At 45.9% G+C, this 23,856-nt stretch overlaps 1 protein-coding gene across 1 annotated transcript in view; it reads left to right on the top strand.

Moving 5' to 3' along the window:
- The window catches only part of LOC138447628 (uncharacterized), a 1,020,308-nt gene that overhangs the window by 91,138 nt on the left and 905,314 nt on the right, over nt 1–23,856 (top strand). The window contains exon 5 of the mRNA XM_069603826.1: nt 2,824–4,095. Coding sequence (XP_069459927.1) covers nt 2,824–4,095 — 1,272 coding nt within the window. The remainder of the gene's footprint in view (nt 1–2,823; nt 4,096–23,856) is intronic.

The following is a 23,856-nucleotide window of genomic DNA, read 5'->3' as shown; positions in this document are numbered from 1 at the left end:
TACTGGTGCCCAGGTTTAAGCGTTCTATGTCGGGTGGGAACAGCTTTCCGGTTAAAGCAGCACAATATTGGAACTCCCTTCCACCTCCTTGCAGGGAGGACCTGCCCTACATCCTATTCAGAACTAAGACCATCCACTGGCTCAAGATTCATGACACTTAACAACCTCATGCTCTCTCGCTGCCCTGACACTCCACCACTATGATTGTAAATATGTATATTTAGGTTGCCAACTGATCAGTGCAGTTACCTTGTCACTAGACAACCGAAGTATTGTATATAGTATCGCCCATGTTGTATATTTCTGTAACCCATGCCTCTTCGGCGCGCGTTGTTTCTTTTTGCCGTGTCCAGCATTGTAACCACGGCTGGACCTCATTACCCTGTATGTAACCAAGCTTTGCAATCCTCTTGTTGCCTCTGCGCCTTGCTACCCCTTTGGGGTTAGTTGCGCAATATAAATAAATAAATACAAATACCTGCTGTTTGAGCAGGGGGTCGTGCCTTGGGTCCTCCTGGTCCAAACGGGAATTGCCCTTTTCTTTATCTGCCCTTCACTTTAGATGCCCGGGCAAGTGACCCCGTTGATCTAAGAGTTAAGAGCAGGAAGGAAGAGGCAGGGCTAAGAAGGTGGGTGGTGCTTAGGCCAGGTGACCTAGATCCACTTGCACCTGCTCCCCATCTGCAAAGGAAAAGAGGCTGGAAAGCTCCTTAAGTAGGGCAAAAGAGCAGCAACCAGAAAGGCACCAGGTGGGCGGGGCTTGCTAAGTGGGGATAAAGAGCAGCAACCAGGAAGGCACCAGGTGGGCGGGGCTTACGCCAGGTGACCTAGATTCACTTGCACCTGCTCCCCATCTGTAAAGGAAAAGAGGCTGGAGGGCTCCTTAAGTAGGGCAAAAGAGCAGGAACCAGGAAGGCAGCAGGTGGGTGGGGATTGCTAAGTGGGGAAAAAGAGCAGCAACCAGGAAGGCACCAGGTAGGCGGGGCTTAGGCCAGGTGACCTAGACCCACTTGCACCTGATCCCCATCTGAAAAGGAAAAGAGGTTGGAGGGCTCCTTAAGTTAAATTCTCTTGTTGTTTGTAGCATCAAGGCTTCTTAAATGTGACATTTTATAAGCAGCCTCTGCACCACAACATCGTACTTCTATTGAAGGCAGATCCGGACCTACCTTAAGCAAATGCTGACTAACATGTGGACATACCACTTAGGCAAAAAAACAAACTTCTTCCCCAATTATTTTCATGCTGTAGACCAGGGATGGGCTTCACTTCTCAGTATTTTCTGTCTCTTTCCATCTCCCCTAACTTTCGGGAAGAACGTGCATCCCCACATCTTCCAAATCTTTTCTTGGTCTACTCTGCTGCTCGACGACTAGTCTCTTTGTGCTTATTTCCATGGTACATCAGGTAAATCATGTGGCAAAAACATCTTTTTGTTTCTCAATCAATTACGATAGGAACTAATTAATTTGAACAATGCATGCTCATTTATGTATAATTAGAGTACTTATGTTGATGAGCATGAGACATGTGTGACTCCAGATGTTCTACCCGAATTCATTTAAGATTATTTATTCCTAATTGAAAGTACATTATTTTTAGCATTTGTGTTATAGGAGGAGTGCAACAGTCCAATCCCCCGGTCATAATCTAACAATAAAATTATTGGTCCAGTTCTGAAAACCTTTGTTATTGCAAGGGAAAGGACTTGGACCCCAAATTATATGAATGTGCACATCATAGACACATTCGGATTCCCCCTTTGCACCCCATCTGCGAAATAAAACAAACATCAGACATTCACAAAAGGGATGCACTTTAAAATGCCCGGAAAACAGAAACATTCCCCTGTTTCTGCTTGGAAAAGGCGTAGTGGGATGAGCCATGAATGAGATATCAATTTCTGACACTTTCATGCGTGTTCATTAATTGTGATTCTGCATTTCTAACTCCAAACAGGGATGGAAATGCTTTCCTTTCCTTCTAAACTGTGATATGTACTCACAGAGCCAACATGGTGCTGGGTGCCTGCCATAGATTAGCATCTGGAGGGTCCTCCCAACACTAACATATTACAGTGTGGTGCCAGGGTATCAGTTCCAGTCTTTATATGCAACTAAGCAGCAGTTCTGACTTTTCAAGATGTACTATGGCGATACCAAGGGCACAAGGTTTAGGAAAAGTGTAAGTTGGTCCTAAACATTTTGATGCATCAGGGTTATGTGTCCATAATGTTGTCTCCTTGAAGAATAACACAGTTGCTGCAGTCTCCTTTACACCAGAAGATTCTAGAAAAACATATTAAGGGCACGGCTGCCGCAGGTAATGATTGTTTTCCGGAGCCCAGAAAAGGGCAATAACCGGGTCATGCCGACCTTGGCGGACCCGGTTATTGCCCTTTTCTGGGCTCCGGAAAAAAACATTCCCCATTCCCATTTGAGCCCCAGAGGGCTCAATGGGAATGGGGAGGATGCTAACAACGGGCCCGTTAATGACAGGCCCGTTGTTAGAATCCTCGACTGCTAGCGGGTCCCGCTAAGGACGCCTGGTCTGGCCAGGCGTCCAGAGCGGGACCCGCTGCAGACCTCGTAATAGGGCGGCCCGTAATGAACGGTGCCGATCCCTTACTGGCACCGTTCATTACGTGGCCGCCAGGGTCCTAATGAGTCCCATTAACTAATAACGTGACTGTTCTCATGAACTATGTCAGATAATTGCAAATCCTTATTTTGTAACTTTTGTAATAGCTGGCTGCCAAAACAAATATAGATATCCAACTACTTTGACAAAATAAACTTTTCATATTGTGTTTTTTTAATCTAGAAATTAAGACGTGAAGTTAAGCTGTCTGCCGTGAAAATTGCCTTTTTGAAATCCATTAACTTGAATGAACTGGTCCTGGAGATTTTCAATTTGCTAGGCTTTCCCATAGAGCTGGAGCTTCATCATGAGCTTGAAATTGCTGCCTCTTCTCTGGTGCACGTATTGGAAGCTGAGAAGGCCCTACAGGAACTAGTGTGCCAACGAAATTATCCTATTGATATCAATAGGTTTGGAATATATGAATGGCTTATTCTGAAGCATTGGCTCAACTCCATAGACAAGGATTCAGTGAAAAGGGTGAGAGCTGATGTCTGTCAGGATGGGGACACCGGGTCCTTTCAGGTAGTCGTGGTGGGATTCAAGGATGTGTTCGGCAATACAGACGCAAAGATTTTGGATTTCTTAAATGGCTTGCAATGGATAACTGAGCCTTTCTATGTTGGCTCTCAGGAAATTCTGTTGCTCAAAAATGTGCATGGCAGCATCGACCTATCTCCTTTACAAGTGAATGTTGAGGTTGTGTTTGACATTAACGGCCCCCCCTTACTGTTTCATGGGCCCAGGAAGCACATACACATGGCTAAAGCCCTTGTAAATGAATTTCTGCACCTGAAAGCCATGTCAGTGGATCCTGTAAGAACAAGACAAAGGAACTTGGTTCTTTCCCTGGTTAAACACACTAGCAATGATCTACTTCAACAGGTGGACATGTTGATCTACTGCTCGTTTGTATCAACCAACTCCTGTCCTGCAGAAGGTGAGACCTCAAAAAGTAACAGAGAGTCAGAGAGTCCTGCAATTTCCGTCTCTAGCCGTATTGACATTTTACCAGGGGGCAAATGTCAAAGGGTCATCACTATCAGAGCCTTCCCTCTGATCTCTCCCATGTCACCACAAAACAGTCCAAAGACATTTGAAGCATGCTTTAGGGAAGCCTTGTACAGCACTCTGACCTATTCTGAAAAGCACAAATTATCCTCCTTGGCTATTTTCAGCCCACCTATGAAAGAATGTTTCATTTCTGAGACTGACTACACAAGATGTGTGGTGAAGGTATTTCAGCGCTTCTCGCAGGATCACCAAACTTCCACGTACCTGGAAAAAGTAACCATTTTGAGTGATGATGACATTGTGCTTGACATGCTTCTATCCTGTTGCAAGGAGGTGGAATCACCTTTTGAACCCATAGAGCGCAATTCAAGCCCCGAAGTGGCAGCGGTAAAGTGCATCAAGGTTGAAATAGAAGAATCAGTAAAGATTTCTCAGGAAAAGGTAAGACATGAAACAATCTTCACATCTTCTCACTGGGAACATTTAAGAATGGGGAAAGGGTGGTGGGCATGGGAATGGTACTCACATAGCACAACAGATTAATGCACCTAACCTCTGTCACACACACTGGGTCATTCCTTGTGTTAGATGCCTGCTAGACCTGGTTTGATCCTCCATTTTCAATGTTAGATCTACTGTAGAAAAAGTGCTATAAACAATTATTTTTGAGGGAGTTCAATGTTAAATCAAATGAATATTTTTGTTAAATATTAATTCTGTCTTGCATGTCCAGTTATTTCTTTGGTTGTGATATCACATCTCTATATTTTACATTCTCCTTTGCCACCACAACTGAGCAAGACTGCTTCAATCCTCCCCACAGGTAACACTGTTTCATGTTTTACATAAATCACCCCCATCTTCAACATATGTGAACCAGTCTGCCCCTCGTCTCGCGGCCAATGAGTCACAATATCCAACTGCAATACTAGTGAGTCCGTTCTGACACTTCCTTTCAAGAATGCCTATGGCACCCCCCTTTCCCACTCGTCAAGCAGGTGCGTACGTGCTACCACACCCATTGAAAAGCAAGGAGAAGAAGAAATGGGAACAACACCACGAAAGTCTGTGCAACATCTATCTTGAAGGAAGATTAGGGCCAAACCAGAGTCGAGATCTTTGGCTGATTCAGCTTATGAAAGACAACAAAGCATACAAAACTCGTTCCATTTGTTTAAAATGCTTTTCGTTGTTATGTTATTTCAAATGAGAAACCGACAACCAGTTGATAATAATTTTGCATTTATATAGCGCTACGAGCCCTCAGGTATCCGAGTGCTGCTTATTATTACCCACAGTGTGTGGTGCTCATTTATCGACCTCGGAAGGATGAAAGGCTATGTTTGGCCCTGCCGGGATTCGAACCTGCGTCGCAGGCTCTGCAGGATGTCAAAGCAAGCGCGTGCTATGCTATCTGACCAGTTGATCATGTATCACTTTTGTGTACCTTGCCTTATTTTTACTGCGTGTCTAGGGATCTGTCAAAACTTTTATACATTTCCAAAACCTCTTGCAGCACCCGGTGCATGTTTGAGGTAATAATAAAGAGGTCAACTTCCTATAGCATTGCCATCTTTTCCCAGGTCTGACATTTAAATGCTGTATGTTTTGCCGTTTAATGAACTTTGGTAGGCGATGGGGCTGATCAAGGGTGAAGGCATCATGATGAGTGTTTCTACGTAGTAATAGCCCATAATACCTACACTGGACATATTTCTTTACTGTGGTATGGCATTTTGTAATGGGCATCAAGGGTGACGGCAGCATGATGCGTGTTACTACGTTGGTGGGACAGTATGAACGTATTTCTTTACAGTGGCAATGCGTAGCTTAGTGCCCATCAAGGCTGAAGGCATTAAGTAGTGTGCGTGTTCCCACATGGTATTTGCCAATATTGGTGGGTCAGTCTGAAAATATTTATTTACTGTGGCATGGAATTTTGGTACAATGTCCTTTTGCCGATAGTTTTTTATATGGAATTTTTACCGAAAATATTCCATTGAAAAAACCCATTCTTGGTCCTCTTCATTGTCTTTGGAAGTAGTGTGCTATATTTGTTGTGTAGGTCCTCCAGCTGGTGGTGGTGGTGACTCTTGGGGAGGAGGGATGGAAATAGCTGATGCCATTTTTAAGATAAATAGCAGTTTTTCTAATAATATTCTTCCAGGTATGTGCTTTGTGCTAGATTGTTAATGAATAATGAGTAAGAATAGATGTAGGAGCTGTGCAAGGTTACATTTTGACCTTCAAAGTTCCTAAATCAGCAGAAAATGCAGTTATGAACTGTTCGCAAAGCACAGACCCATTCGCGAAGTGTGGAAGCGTTCGAGAACACGTTATCATGACTTGCGCACTGTCCAGATAGTCCGCAATGATGTCAGAAATTCACGGATGTCGAGGAACACAAAAACGCAGGAAATAGTTGCAAAAAGTGTATAGAAGTGTTAAAAATGATGCTAGAAGGTGGGGAATGGCAGAGTTTTAAGGTGAAACAAAAATGTTGCTATACTGGTGTTAGTATAATATTAGTAAATTGTAGGAAATTAGCATGCACTGGTAAAAAACCAATGAAATTCACTGAAAAAACTTTGTTAAAAGGACATTATGGTTAAGTTGCACTAATAAAAACCTATGAAACTCACAGAAAACACTTTGTTAAGTGGACGTTTTGGTTAAGTTGCACTAATAAAAACCTATGAAATTTTGTGAAAAACCTTTGTTAAAGGGACGTTATGGTTGCAAATAAAACCGAAGAAATTCACCAGTTATGGTAAACTAAGCAACCATAACTCGCGCCACCACTGTGACAGGCTGAACATTTCATGAATGCCATCTGGTGGAAAGCCTGCAGGCTTCATGGGTACACACAAGCAAATCTTAAGTCAGACACACATTTATACACTGTCTTTATCTGGAACCACTCGATAATGAACTACAACATGCAACAGCTGATAATGCTCAACAAAGATTAACTGCCTCATTTATTATCAGCCATTCACGTGATAGTCTTACAAAACTATTCATGCACTCAAACTTCTACAATGATATAGAACCGTTTCCTCATTACAATTGTTTCTCATCATTTTGTCAGTTTTGTATTGTTTTTAAACTTCCACTTCGCCCTCTCTTTACCAGCTATTCCTTTCCTCCATAGTCCACAGTCTGGTTCAAGCCTGGCGGAGTACAATACTCCACCTCTGTGAACAAGCTATACTGCTGCAAGACCACTACAGTGGTGATGATGGGCACAGTATAAATACTCAGTAAACTAATATATATATATATATATATATATATATATATATATATATATATATATATACGTATATATATATATATATATATATATATATATATATATATATATATATATATATTTACATTTTAGACCTGGAAATCTCTTTATTGATATGGGGCTAGTTTTGTTTGAGCTGCAGCACGCTGCTGCGACTGCTTCTGTGCTATGTGGCAGGCATCTTTGCCGCTTTCTCATAATTTTCTGCATAGGGTGTAAATTGATTTATGCACATAATTGTGAGATATGAAGAACTACAAAAGTAAATATGTTCAAACATAAAGAGGGTTGAAAAGGATCTGCAGCAGAAATTGAGCTAAATATTCTCGCTCAAATTCTTGTTCCCTTAACTAATTTTCATATCTTTTATCATATCTTGATTCACTGATTCTGTTTGGCAGTGATCATATTTCCTCTTGTGTCCATTCCTGACATACTAAGTGTGCCACGCTTCTCTCTTCTTACCTGATTTTCTTGATATTCCTTTGGGTTTGACAAGGAACTCAAGTCTTCCTGTGTATCTGGTTGGCTTTGAAATGGATAAGACAAAGAGAATACCACAAAAACAGCTACCCGCCTACACACGTGCCAGGTGTGTCTAGTTGCACAACGTGCTACCTTTCATGTCGGTCAATTATTTGCGACAGAAAACATAGAGAAATACATATTTTAATTCATGGATACAAAACAATTTATATTAAAACAAGAGGGACAAAAATGCATTTTGTTTACACATAACATTCCATAAAAGAACCTATACTGAAAATCAATTATCTTGACCAGTTGGTTTGAACTGAACACATTCGTCAGATACTGGTGATGTAGTGAGGTTAGTAAACATATAAGGTGACATCCTATTATTAAATGAAACCTTGATACAATTCACTACCCTTGACTTTTTCCGTTTTTCTGTCCTTGACTTTGTCGACACCAAAGAGTGTGTTTCTGGGTTCTGGCAAAAGATGGTTAAACAGGCTCAGTAGCTAGTTATTTAATGCTATCAGGCATGCGTCGGACCCGTCTTCAGGACTTGATTTATATAGATCTCCCAAATTGGAATTTCAGAAATAGTTCATTGGTTAATTTCCTTTTCATAGTTTATTTGGAGTGTGTGGCCTTGATTTTAGAACAGATGCGGACAGGATTCACTGGTCCCAACTGTGATTTCTTCTCAAAGATTTGGAAACTCTTGATCCAAGCGAAGATATGCTACGATATAGCTTCATTCGTGGACACACATATCACGTATGTGGTGTTGTTCGTATTGTAAATTGAAGTTTACAATTGCTGCTTTTCAAGGAACTTGCTTGATCACAAGCGTTGTTGCTTCCACTCGAAACGAACGTGGGTAGTTACTGCCGGGTTCGCTTTCACTCACCCGGCAGTAACTACCTGCGTTTTTGTCCCTCTTGTTTTAATATAAATTTTTCTAAGTGTTTTGTATCCATGAATTAAAATATGTATTTCTCTATGTTTTCTGTCGCAAATAATTGACCGACATGAAAGGTAGCACGTTGTGCAACTAGACACACCTGGCACGTGTGTAGGCGGGTAGCTGTTTTTGTGGTATTCTCTTTGTCTTATAGATTTATAGTAGTCCTTTGCCACTCAGCCCCCTAAAAAAGAGGACTCCGCCGCTCTAACTGCTTCATTTCACTGGCTTTGAAATGGAGACACGGTGTGTCTGGCTGCCCCTACATCCTAGCTATGGCTAGACATGCCAAATCCACAACTATGGCTATTGAAAAATGTAGAAGCAGTCTCAGGAAGGGGCTATAGTCCCCATTCTTCCATGAAACATATTGTATTTGTCTCAATCTAACATTCTGGTCCATTTCAATTTTCATCTGCTGCTTACTCTGCACCAATTGCTCCTTAAATTCATTCAGACGAGAATGGCTATTACTGAATGATCTGCTTTTGGAAGCATATTTTTCTATCATGTTTTGTAGCTCCTTCTGCAAGACATCTTTTCCTTTGTGATATATATGTATTTCTTCCACTGAAAATTGATTTATGCACTTTCAGCTAGCTAATTCCTTCTTCAAGTGCTCAGTTTGTGACATTTCCCAATCAAGATCTTTTCTTAATGCTTCTGTCTTTTCCCTCAATGTCACATGTTCTTCTTTTCTATGCATTAGCTCTTGTGAATTCACCTTACTCTGATCACCCTGGACATGTGTTAATTGTAAGGTGAGCTGATCTATGTCCTAAATTGCAGTATCGCTATTCTGTGCTAACTTAACGAGAGAAAAACAAGATATACTGGAGACATCTGGATCAGTCATGTAGGGCATTCGATAATCGAAAGAAAAATGGAGTGAGGATTTTAATGAGAAACACTCCACTGCTTGAATGATGACAGTCAAAAAGGCTTTTGATGGGAGATTACTGTTGGTTAAGGGAAGATGACGAAATGCAATTGTGACATTCAGTCAGGTGACAAACCCCTCTCATGCTGGATTGGGAGCCCTAGCAGGATCGACGAAAGTGTCAGTCCTAGCACAAAAAGGGTTGGTGGCAGTTGAGAGGACCCCAATTCTTATCCCCACCACAAGTGTCTCTTTGTATCTGGGCAGTACCTATTCACATAACCACATGCCTCTAAAAGCACATTCTCGACAAATGTCCTCGCTTCCTCTCTGTATTTTAGACCCAGGGTGAACCTCACCACTGAAGAAGACCAGTAGAAAGAAGAGAGCATACCAGCATACCGTGTGACTAACATTCCGGTGCAGGAGTTCCCAAATTGGCATAATGATAAAGAAGCAGCTGTGGGATAAACAGAATGTTTACGCGGCCGCTGGCCCTGCAACGCATTGTGTCCACCGCTGGACGGCATTGCAACAAAGCCAAAGAAAGGGCCCACCAGAGACTGCCCCTACCTTGCAGGAGGTCAAGCCAAGGCCCCCTTACATAAACTTGGATATTACACAATGTTGGCTGCCAATGCTGCCTGAAAGGAATCCAGTGCAGAGAATGATTTTATTGAATTGTTGTTGATAAAATGTATTACTTACATTTTTTTATACATGATGATTTATTATGAATGGTCTTTTTTTCCACTTTGTTTTTATTAAGCATTTCAACAAATACAAACATTAGCCAGGGAGCCCTGGGGTCAACCATTCAGAACACTGAAGAAAAAATGCTAGTCTTTAACTTCCCAGCCCCCACCCACCTCCCTCATCCCGCCGCTTTTAACACTGCCAAGCCCGACCAACTGTTGGGTACAAGTAACATTAAAAGAAAAAGAGGCATGATAATCAATAACAACTGACGTGATGAGGTCATCAAATACCGCTGGAGTTGGTACAGGTTTCCAGGTGTTAGAGAAGCACAGTGCCCCCTCCAGGAGAGGGGCGTCAGAGTCTCAGGGCACTACATTCCTCACTCAAGAGAACCTCAGAGCAGTCCAAAAGAAAGGAGCCCATTTTGTTATTTGTAATTTCTGACAGTTTCTCGTATGTGAAGATGACACATAACTTAATGAGCCACTCTGCCTTGGATGGGGTAGAGGGGTGTTTCTATTTTTGGGTAAGGGCCAGTCTTCCGGCTCTAAGCATTGCCTCAACCACCTTCGGAAATGCTCTTGCCTCGGAATTCGGGGCTGGAGAGCCCAAGAGGAGCTTGATGGGGTCGAGGGGGGGGCGCAGTGCCCACGATATCTCTAATCCAACTCAAAAGCTCAGCCCAATAGACCTGGACCAACGGACACTCCCACCACGTGATACCAGGTACCCCGTTGTGCACATTCCCTAGGACAGAGGGGAGACGCCCCCCTGAACATTATCGAGAGTCTAGCTGGGGGGAGGTGCCAGGTGTGTAACATCTTGAAATTGTGCTCCATAGCTGAAGTGTACAGGGAACCTGATAAGAGAGATCTAAAAATCGCCCTCCATGTTGCCTCCCCAATGACCCCCCCATCCTCTCCTCCCAGAAGCGCTTGTAGGTTTGTTTACCCTCTAGGCTTGCCGTAACCAGAACTCTGTAGCTCTTAGAGAGCGACACCTTCCTGGTATTGGATTCCACCATAATTTAGGGGTTAAGTGGGCGGGCCAAGTCGGAGCACCATTTGGGATTAGTAAAGATCCCCTTGAGGCGGAAGGTACTCAAATACTGTGGGTGGGTTGTCTCCCATGGCTTCAGCTAGCTGGTCATATTCAATGAAGGCATTCTGGCGGAACAGTTGGGCGGCTCTCTCAAGGCCCATGTCCGACCAAGGCTGGGTGTCTCGAAAGCCCTTAGTTCCTAAATTAAAGGGGGGCCCCACAGAGAGGTCAAGGGGACAGCCAGGAGGACAGAGTTCTGTTTTCCTTGTCTTTTTTCCAGGAGGCCCATAGCACAGCAAGGGTCGGATGTGTTTTGAGGCGGGCCAGGCGGGTCTTAATGAGGGCCCAAAGGACGTCTCAGACTTTTTTTTAGGATGGGCGTGGTTGTCTTTGATATAGGTCCAATACGTACCCATGTCGTCCCTCATGTGCTCCAGCATTACCCGAAGCTGGGTTGCCTTGTGGTATAGCCTAAAGTCAGGGAGCCCAAAACCCCCTAAAGATTTTGGTAAGGTCAGGGTTGAGTGCTTAATCCTTGGCTTTTTCCCTCCCATATGAATCTTTGAACCAGGCCATGCAGTGACGTGAAGAAAGCTTCCCGGATGATAATGGGGAGAGCTGAGAAAATGTAGAGGAGCCGGGGCAAAATATTCATTTTAATCGTGACCATGCGGCCAAACCACGAAAGAGTTAGATTGTGTTAAATCTCTACATACCCTGGTCAGGATAGGGGAGAAGATCAATTCAAATAAGGCTCCTAAGTCTCTAGGGAGGGATACCTCCAAGTAAGAGGTGGCTTTGCGTTCAATTCTCATTCCCTCCAGTTCTTTTTCCCCCCTAATTTCCTGGTCCATTCCCCGCATGGGTATAATGCACGACTTGGACAGGTTAATCTTGAGTCCAGGGAATATTCCAAAGGTGTGGATTACGTCGAGAAGGGCTGGGAGGGAGTCACGCAAATTGGTCATATATGCCAGGATGTCATCGGCGAAAAGTGATAGTTTAAAGTCATTGGGGATCATTACAAGGTTGGAGGTAGCCATGCCGCTATTTGCGGCATGGCTACCCCCATTCCGGGTACCGGGTCTGGGTTCCCGGAATGAGTTAATACCGGGCCATTCCAACCTTGGAGGACCTGGTATTTCCTCATTCCTGGAACCCATCCCCATTCCCATTGAGCCCCCATAGGGCTCAATGGGAATGGGGACCATGCTAACAACGGGCCCCATGCTGGTCCTTAGCGGGACCCGCTAAAGGACCTTGTAATGCGGCGGTAAGGGGTTGGCGGCTCCGGCACCTTTACCGGCGCCGTTAACCCCTTACCACCGCACTCGGAATGAGGCCCATAGCCTCCACAGTGAACTCCCTTCATTCTATGATCTAGTCTAATGGCAATGGCCAGGGGCTCCATCGCCAAGACGTACAAGAGGGGGGAGATGGGACATCCCTGTCGGGTGCCTCTAGAGAGACGGAGGGATGACGAGACAGCGCCATTTACGGATACGCTTGCCAATGGCCGGTTATATAATGCTGCGATCCACCCGCAGAACTTGTTTCCCAGACCCATCCTTCCGAGGAATTTTCCCATTAATGGCAATTCCACCAGGTCAAAGGCCTTTTCCCAATCTAATGATAGCAAGTAGCCCTCTGAGTCCTGGTATGAAGACTCGTGCATGAGGTCCAGGGTCTTTCTTATATTATCTGCACTCTGTCTGCCGGGGATAAAACCGACCTGATCGCCGTGCACCAGGGAGGGGAGATGTGTAGCTACCCTATTGGCGAGGAACTTTGCTAGGATCTTGACATCTGTGTTTAGAAGGGAAAGGGGGCAATAGGATTGACACAAGGTAGGGTCTTTTCCCTCTTTGGGAATCACCACGATGAGGGCTGACATCATGGAGTGGGGAAGGGATCCTGTTTCAAGGGCAGCGTTGAACAGTTTGTCCATAAAGGAGGCCAAGGTGGAACGGAAGGACTTGTAAAAGCAGACTGTGAAACCATCGTCTCCCAGAGTTGTGCCTCCTTTCAAGGAGCGAATGGTGTCCATTATTTCCTGAGGAGTGATGGGGAGTTCCAGGGGGTCCACCTTCTCGGGAGTGAGGCAGGGAATGGGCAGGGAGTCAAGGAAGCGGTCTACATCAGATCAGTCTCCGGAGTATTCCAATGTGTATAGACGCTCGTAAAACTGGCGGAACTGTTCCACTATCGAAGCATCACTTATACACTTTTCTCCTTCAGGGGAACGGAGAGCGTCCACTCGCCTGTTGTTTCTAAGTTCCCTCAGCCTCCAGGCAAGTATCTTGTCCGCCTTTTCCCCTTTTTCCATATACCTTTGTTTTAAAAAGGCAAGTTTCCTCTCCGTCTGACCAACTAAGAGAGCTGACAGTTTTACCTTAAGATGTTGAAGCTCCACCCATTTGCCTGGAAACATTTGGGATCTCAGTTTCCCCCCTGTTCGGATAGCGTCTATTTTCTCTCTCAAGCGTTTCTCCTCACTTTCACGCTCCTCTTCCTCCTTGCGCCCTTTACCATAAGGACACCCCTGATTGTAGCCTTAAATGCATCCCAAACCCCCATTACGCCCACCTCCCCAATGTTGTTAATTGCAAAGTACTCTTATGGTGGACAGGAGGGTCTGAGAGAGCTCTTTATCCTATAGCAGGAGATCATTACATGACCAACGCGATCTATCAGGGGGGCGCGGAGGAGCTCCTATACGGCCTCTAACCAGGTCATGGTCCGACCACAGGATAGGCTCGACGTGAAAGTTGGGTATCCGTTCCCAAATTGAGGTGTCCACCAGAATGTAATCTATCCTAGAGAAGGTTGCATGAGGTTTGGAGAAGAATGTAAAAAAAGGTTTGTGGCCCTGCCGCGCCGTGTGCGAGTCAGAAAGACCTAGTTCCTCATTGACCCTTCGTAAAGTGGATGCCATCTTCCTCTGTGCTCTGGTGACTGTGTGTGGGTTTGCCGACCATCTATCACACTAGGAATTGAGGACCATATTAAAGTCGCCACCCACCGGTAAGGTACCCTCTGTAAAGGCCATCTTTTTGGGTTTAATTTCTTCCCAAAAGTGGTTTTGAGCTTCGTATGGGCCATAGATAGCAACCACTGTAACCATGGTGCCTCTCACTTCCCCCTTAACTGTTATATAACGCCCCTCAGGGTCGGCGCGCTGGGCCCTAGGAGAGAAGTGGGCCTTATGAGAGACTAGAAGCGCTACTCCTCCTTTTTAGGCTAAGTATGAGGCGTGAAATGCGTACTGTATAGATTTAGCCTTGAACGGTGGTTCTTCCCCTTTTACCCAGTGTGTCTCTTGGAGGAAGAGGAAGTGTAAGCGGAGCCTGTTAAATTCTCTGACCACCAGCGATCTTTTGGTAGGTGAGTTTAACCCACGCACGTTTAACGACCCCAGCGTCAGTGTATGGTTTGTGTCATCCATCAGGGTGATGAGAAACTTCTAAGACTCCCCTCAGGTGCACATTCTACTCACCTCCCCTCGTTGCCTCCATAAACATAGATCACCTATAGAAGAAGTTGTCCCCTTACAATTCCAGTCCTTCCTTGGCAGTAAGATAGCACAGTATCTAAGAATAAACCAGAACAGAATACCCCACTCACCTCCCTCCCCTCCCCCAAGCGCCTGGACTGTGTGCGACATGAAGTTTGCCGCTAAGCATTGACACTCGCCACCCCACCTCGTGCGAGGGGCTGAAGAATTATTTCAATTTCTCCAGCCAGAAATGCAAAAGTAGACAGGATTTAGAATTTCCCACACTGGAGTCTCTGTTGTACGAATCAAGTTTGGAACTGTTCCATTCAGCAAGTTAACCCAGGCCGATCCAGGGATCCCTCCAGTCATTGGAGGACTTGTGGGAGGCCGGGGCGACTCTTCTGAATTTTCTGTTACCACGGACACTGCACCTCTCGATTAAGCCCTTGGATTTTTGGGGTCCGGCGCTTTCCCCCAATCAGCTTGCGCCTCCTCCGCCGAGGGGCCTTGCAGGAGCTCCTGAGACTCTATGTATGTTGTCCTCTGTGACCAGGGCGTATATGTAGCCCTCAAGTTCAAATGAAAGCGAGAAGGGATATCCCCACCTATATCTCACAGCCTTGGATTGCAGCATCTGTGTCTGAGGAGTGCAAAGGCGGCATCTAGCCAGAGTAAAGGCTGACAGGTCTTGGTAGAACGAGATTTGCGCATTTTCCCAGGTTATTTGGCCCTTCCTCCATGCGAGATCGAGGATCTTGCTCTTCTCCGAAAAATAGTGGAACCTCACCAGGACAGATCCGGGACCCCTGTTGGAGGACCCCGCTCTATGAGCTTGGTTGATCGTCGGTTCACTGGTGTTGCCTTTATTGAAGAGTTTCCTGATTACGGTGTTGACAGCTTTTATGATGTCTGCCTGAGTCTCGCCCTCCTGCTCCAGAAAGCCCAAAAAACTCAGGTTGCAATAGCGTTCCCCGTTTTCCAAGTAATCTAACTTTAAGGTGCACTTCTCCTCTCTCCTTTCCCATTCGGCGAGTCGCATATCAATCTAGGTCTCAAGGACCTGGAGGATAGCTCAGCGGCAACGTTCTCGCCTTGGAAGCAAGACAACACGAAGCAACACAGGTTCGATCCCCGGGTCCACGCTTAGAAACCTCTGGGAATTTATGCGCGTAATAAATACGCAACTAAGAAAAAAAAAAAACGATTTCACAACGAAAACAAAAACTATTCCTGTAACAGCGCCTCGATGCCCGCGGGCTGTGTGAGTGCTTTAAAAAAATGCAAAAAAAAAAAAGGAGGTCCATAGAAGTGCTGTTTTCTTCCAGAGTCTGGACTCGGTCATCAATGGTGTCCACTGATTGCAACATGTTGGGAGGACAAGGAGCGAGAAATCTTTGGAGGGATTCAGCCCAGTTCATGGAGACCCTGCTGGCACCAGGGCTGATTTTGGAAGCTTGTGAACCACAACTGGAGGTGGACGCCCAGGACTGCAATGTGGTGGTGGAGTGCCGAGGGAATTCAAGTAGCAGTCATACAATAGCTTCAGCCAGGAGGGGGAGGCACACTGAGAGGGGAGGTCACAGCAAGTGGTCTGGGTTTAGGCGTGTGATTCATTTAACAGCAAGCTCCTCTGTTGTCTCCCAGGACGGGGAAGAGCCCCGAGATCCCACTTGTCCCAAGTCAGGAGAACATTGTGCACAAGGAGTGCACCTCCCCTCCTCCCGCTAGGGGTTCCAGGGGTCCTCCTACCCTCAGAAAAGAAACCTGTTGGAGAGCTGTGGGTTGCACCTGGCAAAGAAAGGCTGTAGCAAGAACACGTAGATTGAAAGGCAGGGATGCTAGGCCCGGTGCAATGGAGAGGGTGGCACTGTAGGTGGTTTACTGCTGTGGGTGCACCAAAGCAAACCCTGTGATGCAGGGTGCGGGGGCTAGGAAGCCCCTCCACAGGGCGAAGCAAGAAAGTTGTTGGGCCAAAGACACTCTGAGCCAAGGGCGTGTGAGGAGCTGCTGAGGCGACCCGCTCTGCATCGGATCAATGGGGACTCTGTGGAGCCTTGGGGGCCAAATCTGAGGATCAGGGTGTGAGGGGTGTATTAGACAGGCTCCACTAGGGTTATGGCACTTGAATGTCTTCAAGGGTGTGTTCACTCAAATCTTGATGTCTCTTCCGTTGTGTGCGCATTAGGGCAAGAAACGCTCCGGGTCGGGTTTGGCGTGTTAGTTGTATGAGGGGAGGCGCCCCTAGGGGCCCCCTCAACAAGAAGTAAGTCAGGTGCACCCCCTCCCACTGTCCGCAAGGCGCTCCAGCTTAGATATTTTTTTTTCCCCTGTTCCTTACTTTTCAATGATGCAAAGGAGTCTCTGCCACCACCGGGGCCGCGGTGGACGCCTGGCGTCAGCGATGGTAGATCCGGGGGACGCTCAGGCCCAGCAGTTCCCCGCAGGCCGCCCCCCTGCGTTTCTCCGCCTCCAAGAAGGTTGCAGCGTTGCACCGCAGCCCGCGGCCTCCAGGAACCACCATGGGAGGAGGAGCGGTCGACGAGAGGTCCGCGAAGGCTCGGGATGGGAGGGGGTCGCAGGCACTCGTAACCCCTCACTGTGTCCAGGGTCTTTGTATGGGGCGGAAGCTCCGCAGTATGGCAGCAACAGAAGGCCAGACGTCCTCGGAGTATGAGGGCTGACTTCACCCAGACTGCCGCGGGCATCTTCATCTAGCCCTCTAAGACATTAGATGCAGAGAGTAGACGGAGTGGAGAGGGAGGAGGTGGGAGTAGGAGAGTAGTGCGAAGAGATTAGGATACAGAGACAGGGAGAGGGCCATCACTTGAAAGATGATCCCTTAACTTTCACCACATTACAGTAAAAGTACATATTTAACTGATTTAGAGAAATATGAATTGGCCTGCCTATGCAAATCTCACTAGAAACTGTGCACACATGCAGTCACACAATACATCAATTAATTATATTTCGGAATCTAGTTCTATTACGAAAATGTGATTTTTAAAGAGCACAATCCAAGTCCATAATTACCAAGCTACTGATCGGCCAATGCATTTAACTAGTTTGCACGGCAAATTAAAACATTTTGGGCCTCCTTTTGAGCTCAACAGTAAGTGGTAAAAGTGGCGGTAATGGAATTACCTCCACTTTTACCACTCCGCTGAATTAGGGAGTCTCAGAAAATGGGTGTTAATTTCGCTGGTGGAATTAGAACCAGCGGAATTACCTACAGCAGAATCAGCGCTGGAAACTGGCAGAATTAAGCTCGTGGCAATTCCACCAGTGGAATTAACGGCATCATACAAAACGGTAATTACGCCATATTACAAGTTCAAATACCAATGAAATCGCACCGAAAAGGGCCACTAAAATCATTTACCTCCGCGCAAAAGGAGGGAGTAAATGGAAATAGGTGAATCAAACGAAGCCACAGGTGCACCCACTGGTCTCAGACAGAAAGGGTACATAAGGCGCACACCATCCCGAAACACACTTCCCAACACCATGCTGTCACCAGCAGTTGCAAATCTCAACAGCTCCTGCTCTACATTGAGGTGCAAAGCAGACAAATCAGCACCAGAGACCACCTGCAGCAGAAAGGTGGATGAGGCACCATGCAAGTCGAGCAGGCATTCCCCAGGTCAGTCCACCACTCTGGGTACTAACAGAGCTCATAACACTGTACTGCCTCAAAAGGGTGTCTATTGCTAAAATACTCTCCCTGATACAGGATGACATCCAAAGCAGGGCCAATATCCAAAGTGCCGTACAACCGCTGCTCAAGCTTGGGTCGGTGCTGCACTTCTTTGCCACAGGCCCCTACCAGCACTCTGTGAGCGTGCTGCATGGCACGTTGCACCCCACCTTTTTGACTGTGCTTGGCCAGGTGCTGAATGCACACCTGCGGCATGCACCTCAGCACATCTGCTCCTGTCCACCACCCTGGCACAGATAAATGCCACAAAGGCACGATTATATGCTGCAGCACATCACCCCAGCATCATAGCAGCTCTGGACTGCATGCATGTGGCTTTGTTGGCCCCCCATACAGCAGAAGATGTAAACACAACCAGGAAACAATACCATTGTTACGGAGAATTCTCATTCTATGGCTAATTTCCCTTACCTATAGAGTCCCCCAGCAGCTTTGCTGGATTTTAAGGGTTTGTTTCTTTTTACCTGCTAGTGTGAGACTCTTTTCCCCACTCTTAGGCACTTTTGCTATGTGTGTTCTAGGCTATGTTTGTCTTTAATGCCTATGGGATTTTCACTACCCCATAGGAACCATCTTTATTCACATGTGTTACACAGCACCCTCAGTGCAGTGACACAGGGATGTCGTAGCGACCCCCAAACATAGGCTCCATACCCTGGGACTGACTACTGTCTCCCAGGGCATGTAAAGACCCGATTGACTTTACTAGTCAAATCTTATGAACTTAACTAGGACAACCCATCTTACTATGGAGGTACTGGCAAGGGTTAATAGTTTTTCCCTTAGGTTCATCTTCAAGGGGGTACCGTAAAGTCCCCCTCTCTAAAGTTTCTGGCTGGTGGCAGTGGTTATTACCGTAAATATTTGACCGCAAATATTTTCCTATGGGATTTTCCCAATGTTCGAGGCTACCACTTTTTCTGACAGCCTCTAACATACCGCCGATTTATTTTATTATTAACTTTACTCCGGTAGGTTTTATTTGCCAGAACTTTAATATAAATTCTTTCTCGTGTCTTACTCTAAACTCCTAACCATCTCTCTGTACTTTCAAAATCTTCACCAAGCAAGCTCAGAAAAGAGTGGAAAAAATGTGGGAGCCCCCCCCCCCTCCCAGCACTTGTCTGCACTTACCTTACACTTGCCACCAGCTGGCCCTATGTATTTATTTATTTATTTTTATTCTACTTACCCTGTTGAGCACTTCCCCCTCTCCCCTTCCCCTTGCACTTTTTCCTTTCCCCCTACCCCTGCACTTGCGCGATCTGAATGACCCCTGGCCTAGTAGGATCGTTGTCTGTCTTCTCCCCTGTTCCCCCCTCCCTGCCTCGACGCGCCTTGAAACACTTGTGTATAGGCGCGTTACAAATGGCTTATCATATCATATCATATCATATCATAACCCAGGTCGGGCATCCTTTGTTCGTCTTTTTGGCGGGCTTCTGCCAAGAAGCCCTCCTTTCCGCGCCACTGAGTCTGGGGTGGGTCCATTGTGTGGGAGGGGGAGTAGGCCCCCTGGACAGGGTTTCCTCCGCAACCCATGTCGCACTCTATCCTGATAGGCTGGAGGGTCTCCCGCCAAGATGACCACTCCACTGTGTGAGGGACAGCTAGGCTGTATGAATGGGGTTCTTTTTGCATAAAAGCAGGGTTCTGAGGACTGGAAGAACAAGACGTCGCCACTGGAACTACGGAACCGAAGGGGAGAGAAGCCACGGACATCTTCAGCACCTGCACCACCGGTGAAGCCCTGCTGCAGCATCTCACCACTTTTCTTCCACACGATGAGAGGAGATCTTCTTCACAAGAGCCTTCTTCCCTTGAGCTGGTGGGACCAACCAATTTACCAATCGCTTCCTCGGACCTGCCTTGGTCGAATCGCCAGTGCCCAGCACTTGGAGGCCGGATAGCCAGGCAGCCATCCACCCGTACCGCGATTTAAAGGAGCGTACCTTTTTTTCGTTGAGCAGCACCGCGGCTGGTTTCATCCCTGGGTAGTGCAGTAACTCGAACCTTCCTCCATGACGAGAGCCTCTCTTCCTCTGCCGGATCCCCCGAAATGCAGGAACAACCGCCATCGAAGGAGCCACTGCTCCATTCAAAGGTACTTTGTTCCGCCAGGCCTCCCTTTCTGCACGGTAGCCCTAAAGGTGTTTTAAATCCTTTATCTACTTGTTGGGTTGGCTGCCCTTTCGTCTAACATTGTCTTTCGCCTCGCATCTACCTTTTCAATATTCGCTAACCAAAGACTTGACTGCAGCTACAAGAACATTCTTGCTCCTAAGCTCTTGGTCCTGTACCATTGACTCTGGCTTAGGCCTATTGACTCTGGCTGATTTGTTAGATCTGCTCTCACTAGATTGATTCTCAATGAGAAATGTGTTGATGCACCTGAATCTTCTAAACCCCTCTTCCTTCCTACTGTTTTAACTTGTGAAGTGCCATTTTGCTCAGTTTTCAATTACTTATCTTTCTGCTAAAGTATTACTGTGAATTACTTGTTCACAAAACTTCAAGGAAGCATTGCTAGGGGGTGTCTGAAGATATTTCGGTTTAACTTGTGCTTTCCCTCCCTTTCGCTAAATTGCTAGAGTGCCATTTGTAGTTGGTTTTCACTGTGCCGTTTTGCTCAGTTTTCCCTCTACCGCAAACTTGTCTACAATTGATAAGGGATTTGTAAATATACTTTCCTTGACTAAACTTAACTTGCTTTATCAACTGTGATTTATGTGTTGAACTAGATGTGTATAAAATAAATCTATATATATGTGTAAACCCTGAATACTGCTCATCTCCCTCTTGAGATAAGTCTGACTGCTTAGCCACAGCTATCAACTAAATCTTTGTGGTACATACTGATATCAAAGGGGATTTTTCTTGCTCATACCTGTATTCTTAATCTTCTGTAGTACTCCCTAAGGGAACTGCATAGGATTCTGCCTAACAACCATTCCCTGATTGTACAAGTTAGACCTTACTGAGAGATGCTGCTGCACCTGCTTCCCAGGTTTCACCAAGGGCACCATGTTTCTGTGGAACAGCACACTGCCTGTCTTCAATGAGACCCACTGAGGGCAATGGACATGGATTCTTGGTGAGTACAAGTGACATCACACATCACATACATGTGCCACAAGTGAAATTGGACAAGAAGGCGGGAGCACCAATTACATTGACAAATCAATGCATGCCCTGTCAGAGCCCTGTGCATGCAGGACCTGCCCACTGTAACCACACCTTAGAGGCACCACTCCACAGCACAAGGCCCGGCAGGTTAATGCTTTAGACTCACAGTAAAGCATGATCCAATAGCAAGTAAGACATCCACTAAGGGTGAACTATGTGTACCACAATGCATAGGGAAACCATACCTACCCAGGTAACTGCACAGTTGAACAGTGCACAATGATAGCTAAACACTGACAGCCAGTGATGGTATGTACTCTGCAAACCATGAATGTAATTGCCGTAGATCAGTAACGTCACCACAAAAAGTGCACAATATGAAACGTACATCGCTCAGGTGTCAGGGCACATACATTAGAGCCCAGACCAGGACTACCACAGACAAGCTGTACATTGCTAATCCTGTTACAGTGTATGACTGCTACATCTAGTGGTTGAGTGATGTGTTAAAAAGTGAATCCCGAAGTGACATTACCCATGTCCCCCATAGCGCATGACACATAGAATAATGTAGGAATATAAAACCACGGTATACCCCAATGATCTACATGCGATGGACACATTCCACACATTCTCATATTTCTGTCACTGATACCTATGCTCTTAGCCCTTGCAGGTGACTCTGGAAGCTGTGGCGGATCAGAAGAAGGACACAGACACTCTGAAGGCATTTCCAGATTCATTAAATAGGAATACGAATGGCTATCTCTCGCTATAGCTGTGGGGTGCTCCCTACCATATAAATAACTAAGGTGCTCAGTCATCAGTCATCTGGAAATGTCCAAATCAAAACAAAAAAAGCTGTCCAAAAACTAATCCTACCTGACCCTACCACTATACAAAACAAACTAAGGCAAGGAGAATGACTCCCTTCTCCTGGTGAGGTAATGTCCTTCTTTGCTTTAGAATTCGATTAGTATCTTATTTTCACATAGTCCTTAGCCAATTTCTGTATCAGGGTTTTCAATTCTTGGTTAAGGTCTGGGTGGCTTCCTTCTCCATGTGAGATTACTTTTCAAGGGCTCTTTCATGAAGATTGTTTGATCCTTAAATATACATGGTTTGGCTGGGTACAACCTTGTGTCATAACTTCTCTTGGTGGGGATATCCCTTTCGGACTATTACGATGCCCCTCTTAATTTCAGATTATTTTGATTATTTACTTGGTCATCCACTTCTTTTGTTTGCATTCAGACTCTTTTTTTCACTTCCCTCTGTTTGATAACTCTTGAGACTTGGGAGGTTCTCCCCTCTTCCCTTGGTAGTCTTATCCTCTGATTAATAGTCTCTTTCTCAGGTTTAACTTTAGCGTTTCCTCTTATATTATTATACTTCAGATTTATCAAATTTGCAGGTTGAATTGCAATGATTCAAATGAATTTCTTTGCTTGTATAACTATTCCTTTTAGTCTCCCAGTCCGCCCGTTCTCCCTGTTTTCTCTCTTCTTGTAGGGGAACGTATCCGGGACCAGCAGTAGCTCAGTACCTTCCTTCTCAATTGGTTTCTCTTTCTCATTTGGTTTCTCTGTTGGTGTCTTCTTGCCTTGTTCCTGCTTTCCCTTTGTACAACGGCTCTGCTGTCCCTTCTGGTAACCGCTGCCACTGCAGATATCCCTTCAGGTTGGTGTCGGTGTAGTTGGTTTGTCCGCCTGCCCACAACAACCTATTTGTGGTCACGCCACCAACGGTTCTGTTTCTCACACCCTCAGTTCCTCGCCGATTCGATATGCTGTCTCCCCAGTGTCTGGTACATTAGATCAGAGCTGTCCCAAACTTTGCGGATGCCACGGATCTCATTGGGCCTCTCTCCTACTTACGTTATGCAGCCTCAGAGCCTCCCCATTTGCTGCCTGATTCTCTCTCTCCTCGGTCTCAGTGTGTCCTCTTCTTTAAACATCCTCATCACAGTGAAGTCGAGTTTTGTTAAAGGGATAGCTTAATTTCTTTGATACTCATGGTACATGGTAAGTTTGTCTTCGGCCCAGCCTTGGCATTTATTGCTGCATGTCAGATAATCCATTGTATGCCATCATGGGGAATGGGTTACAGAGTCCCTTAGAGGAATGGGAGTCCTTGTCCCCTAAGTGGGAGTCTCTCCCAGTGAGGTCTCACTTGCCCAGACCACTAGGGAGGGTCTTAAAGAGAAGAGACAAATTCCATTGATTCATCACAAAGGCCACACTGGGCGTGGCTGATGACAACTGTCTGCAATCCATGCACACCACAGGAGATGGTCTACAATGAGGCACACATCAGGACCAGGGTGTGCACCCTGATGTATAAGCCAGAGAAGGTGGGTAAAATAGTTGTAGTGTGTACCATGCTGTGCAATATGTGCATTAGGCGACATGTCCACCTGCCCCTAGATATTGACATGGCTCCCTCAGTGGACAATGACAGACATGCAGTGATCATGAAGAAGTCAGGGACGTCTGTATTGTGCAACAAGAACTCA

Source organism: Ambystoma mexicanum, chromosome 3q (assembly GCF_040938575.1).
Source record: "Ambystoma mexicanum isolate Mex_15411 chromosome 3q, UKY_AmexF1_1, whole genome shotgun sequence".
In the NCBI taxonomy this organism is placed as follows: Eukaryota; Metazoa; Chordata; class Amphibia; order Caudata; family Ambystomatidae; genus Ambystoma; species Ambystoma mexicanum.
The sequence above is the reverse complement of the archived record's forward strand: the minus strand, read 5'-3'. Positions and strand labels throughout refer to the sequence as shown.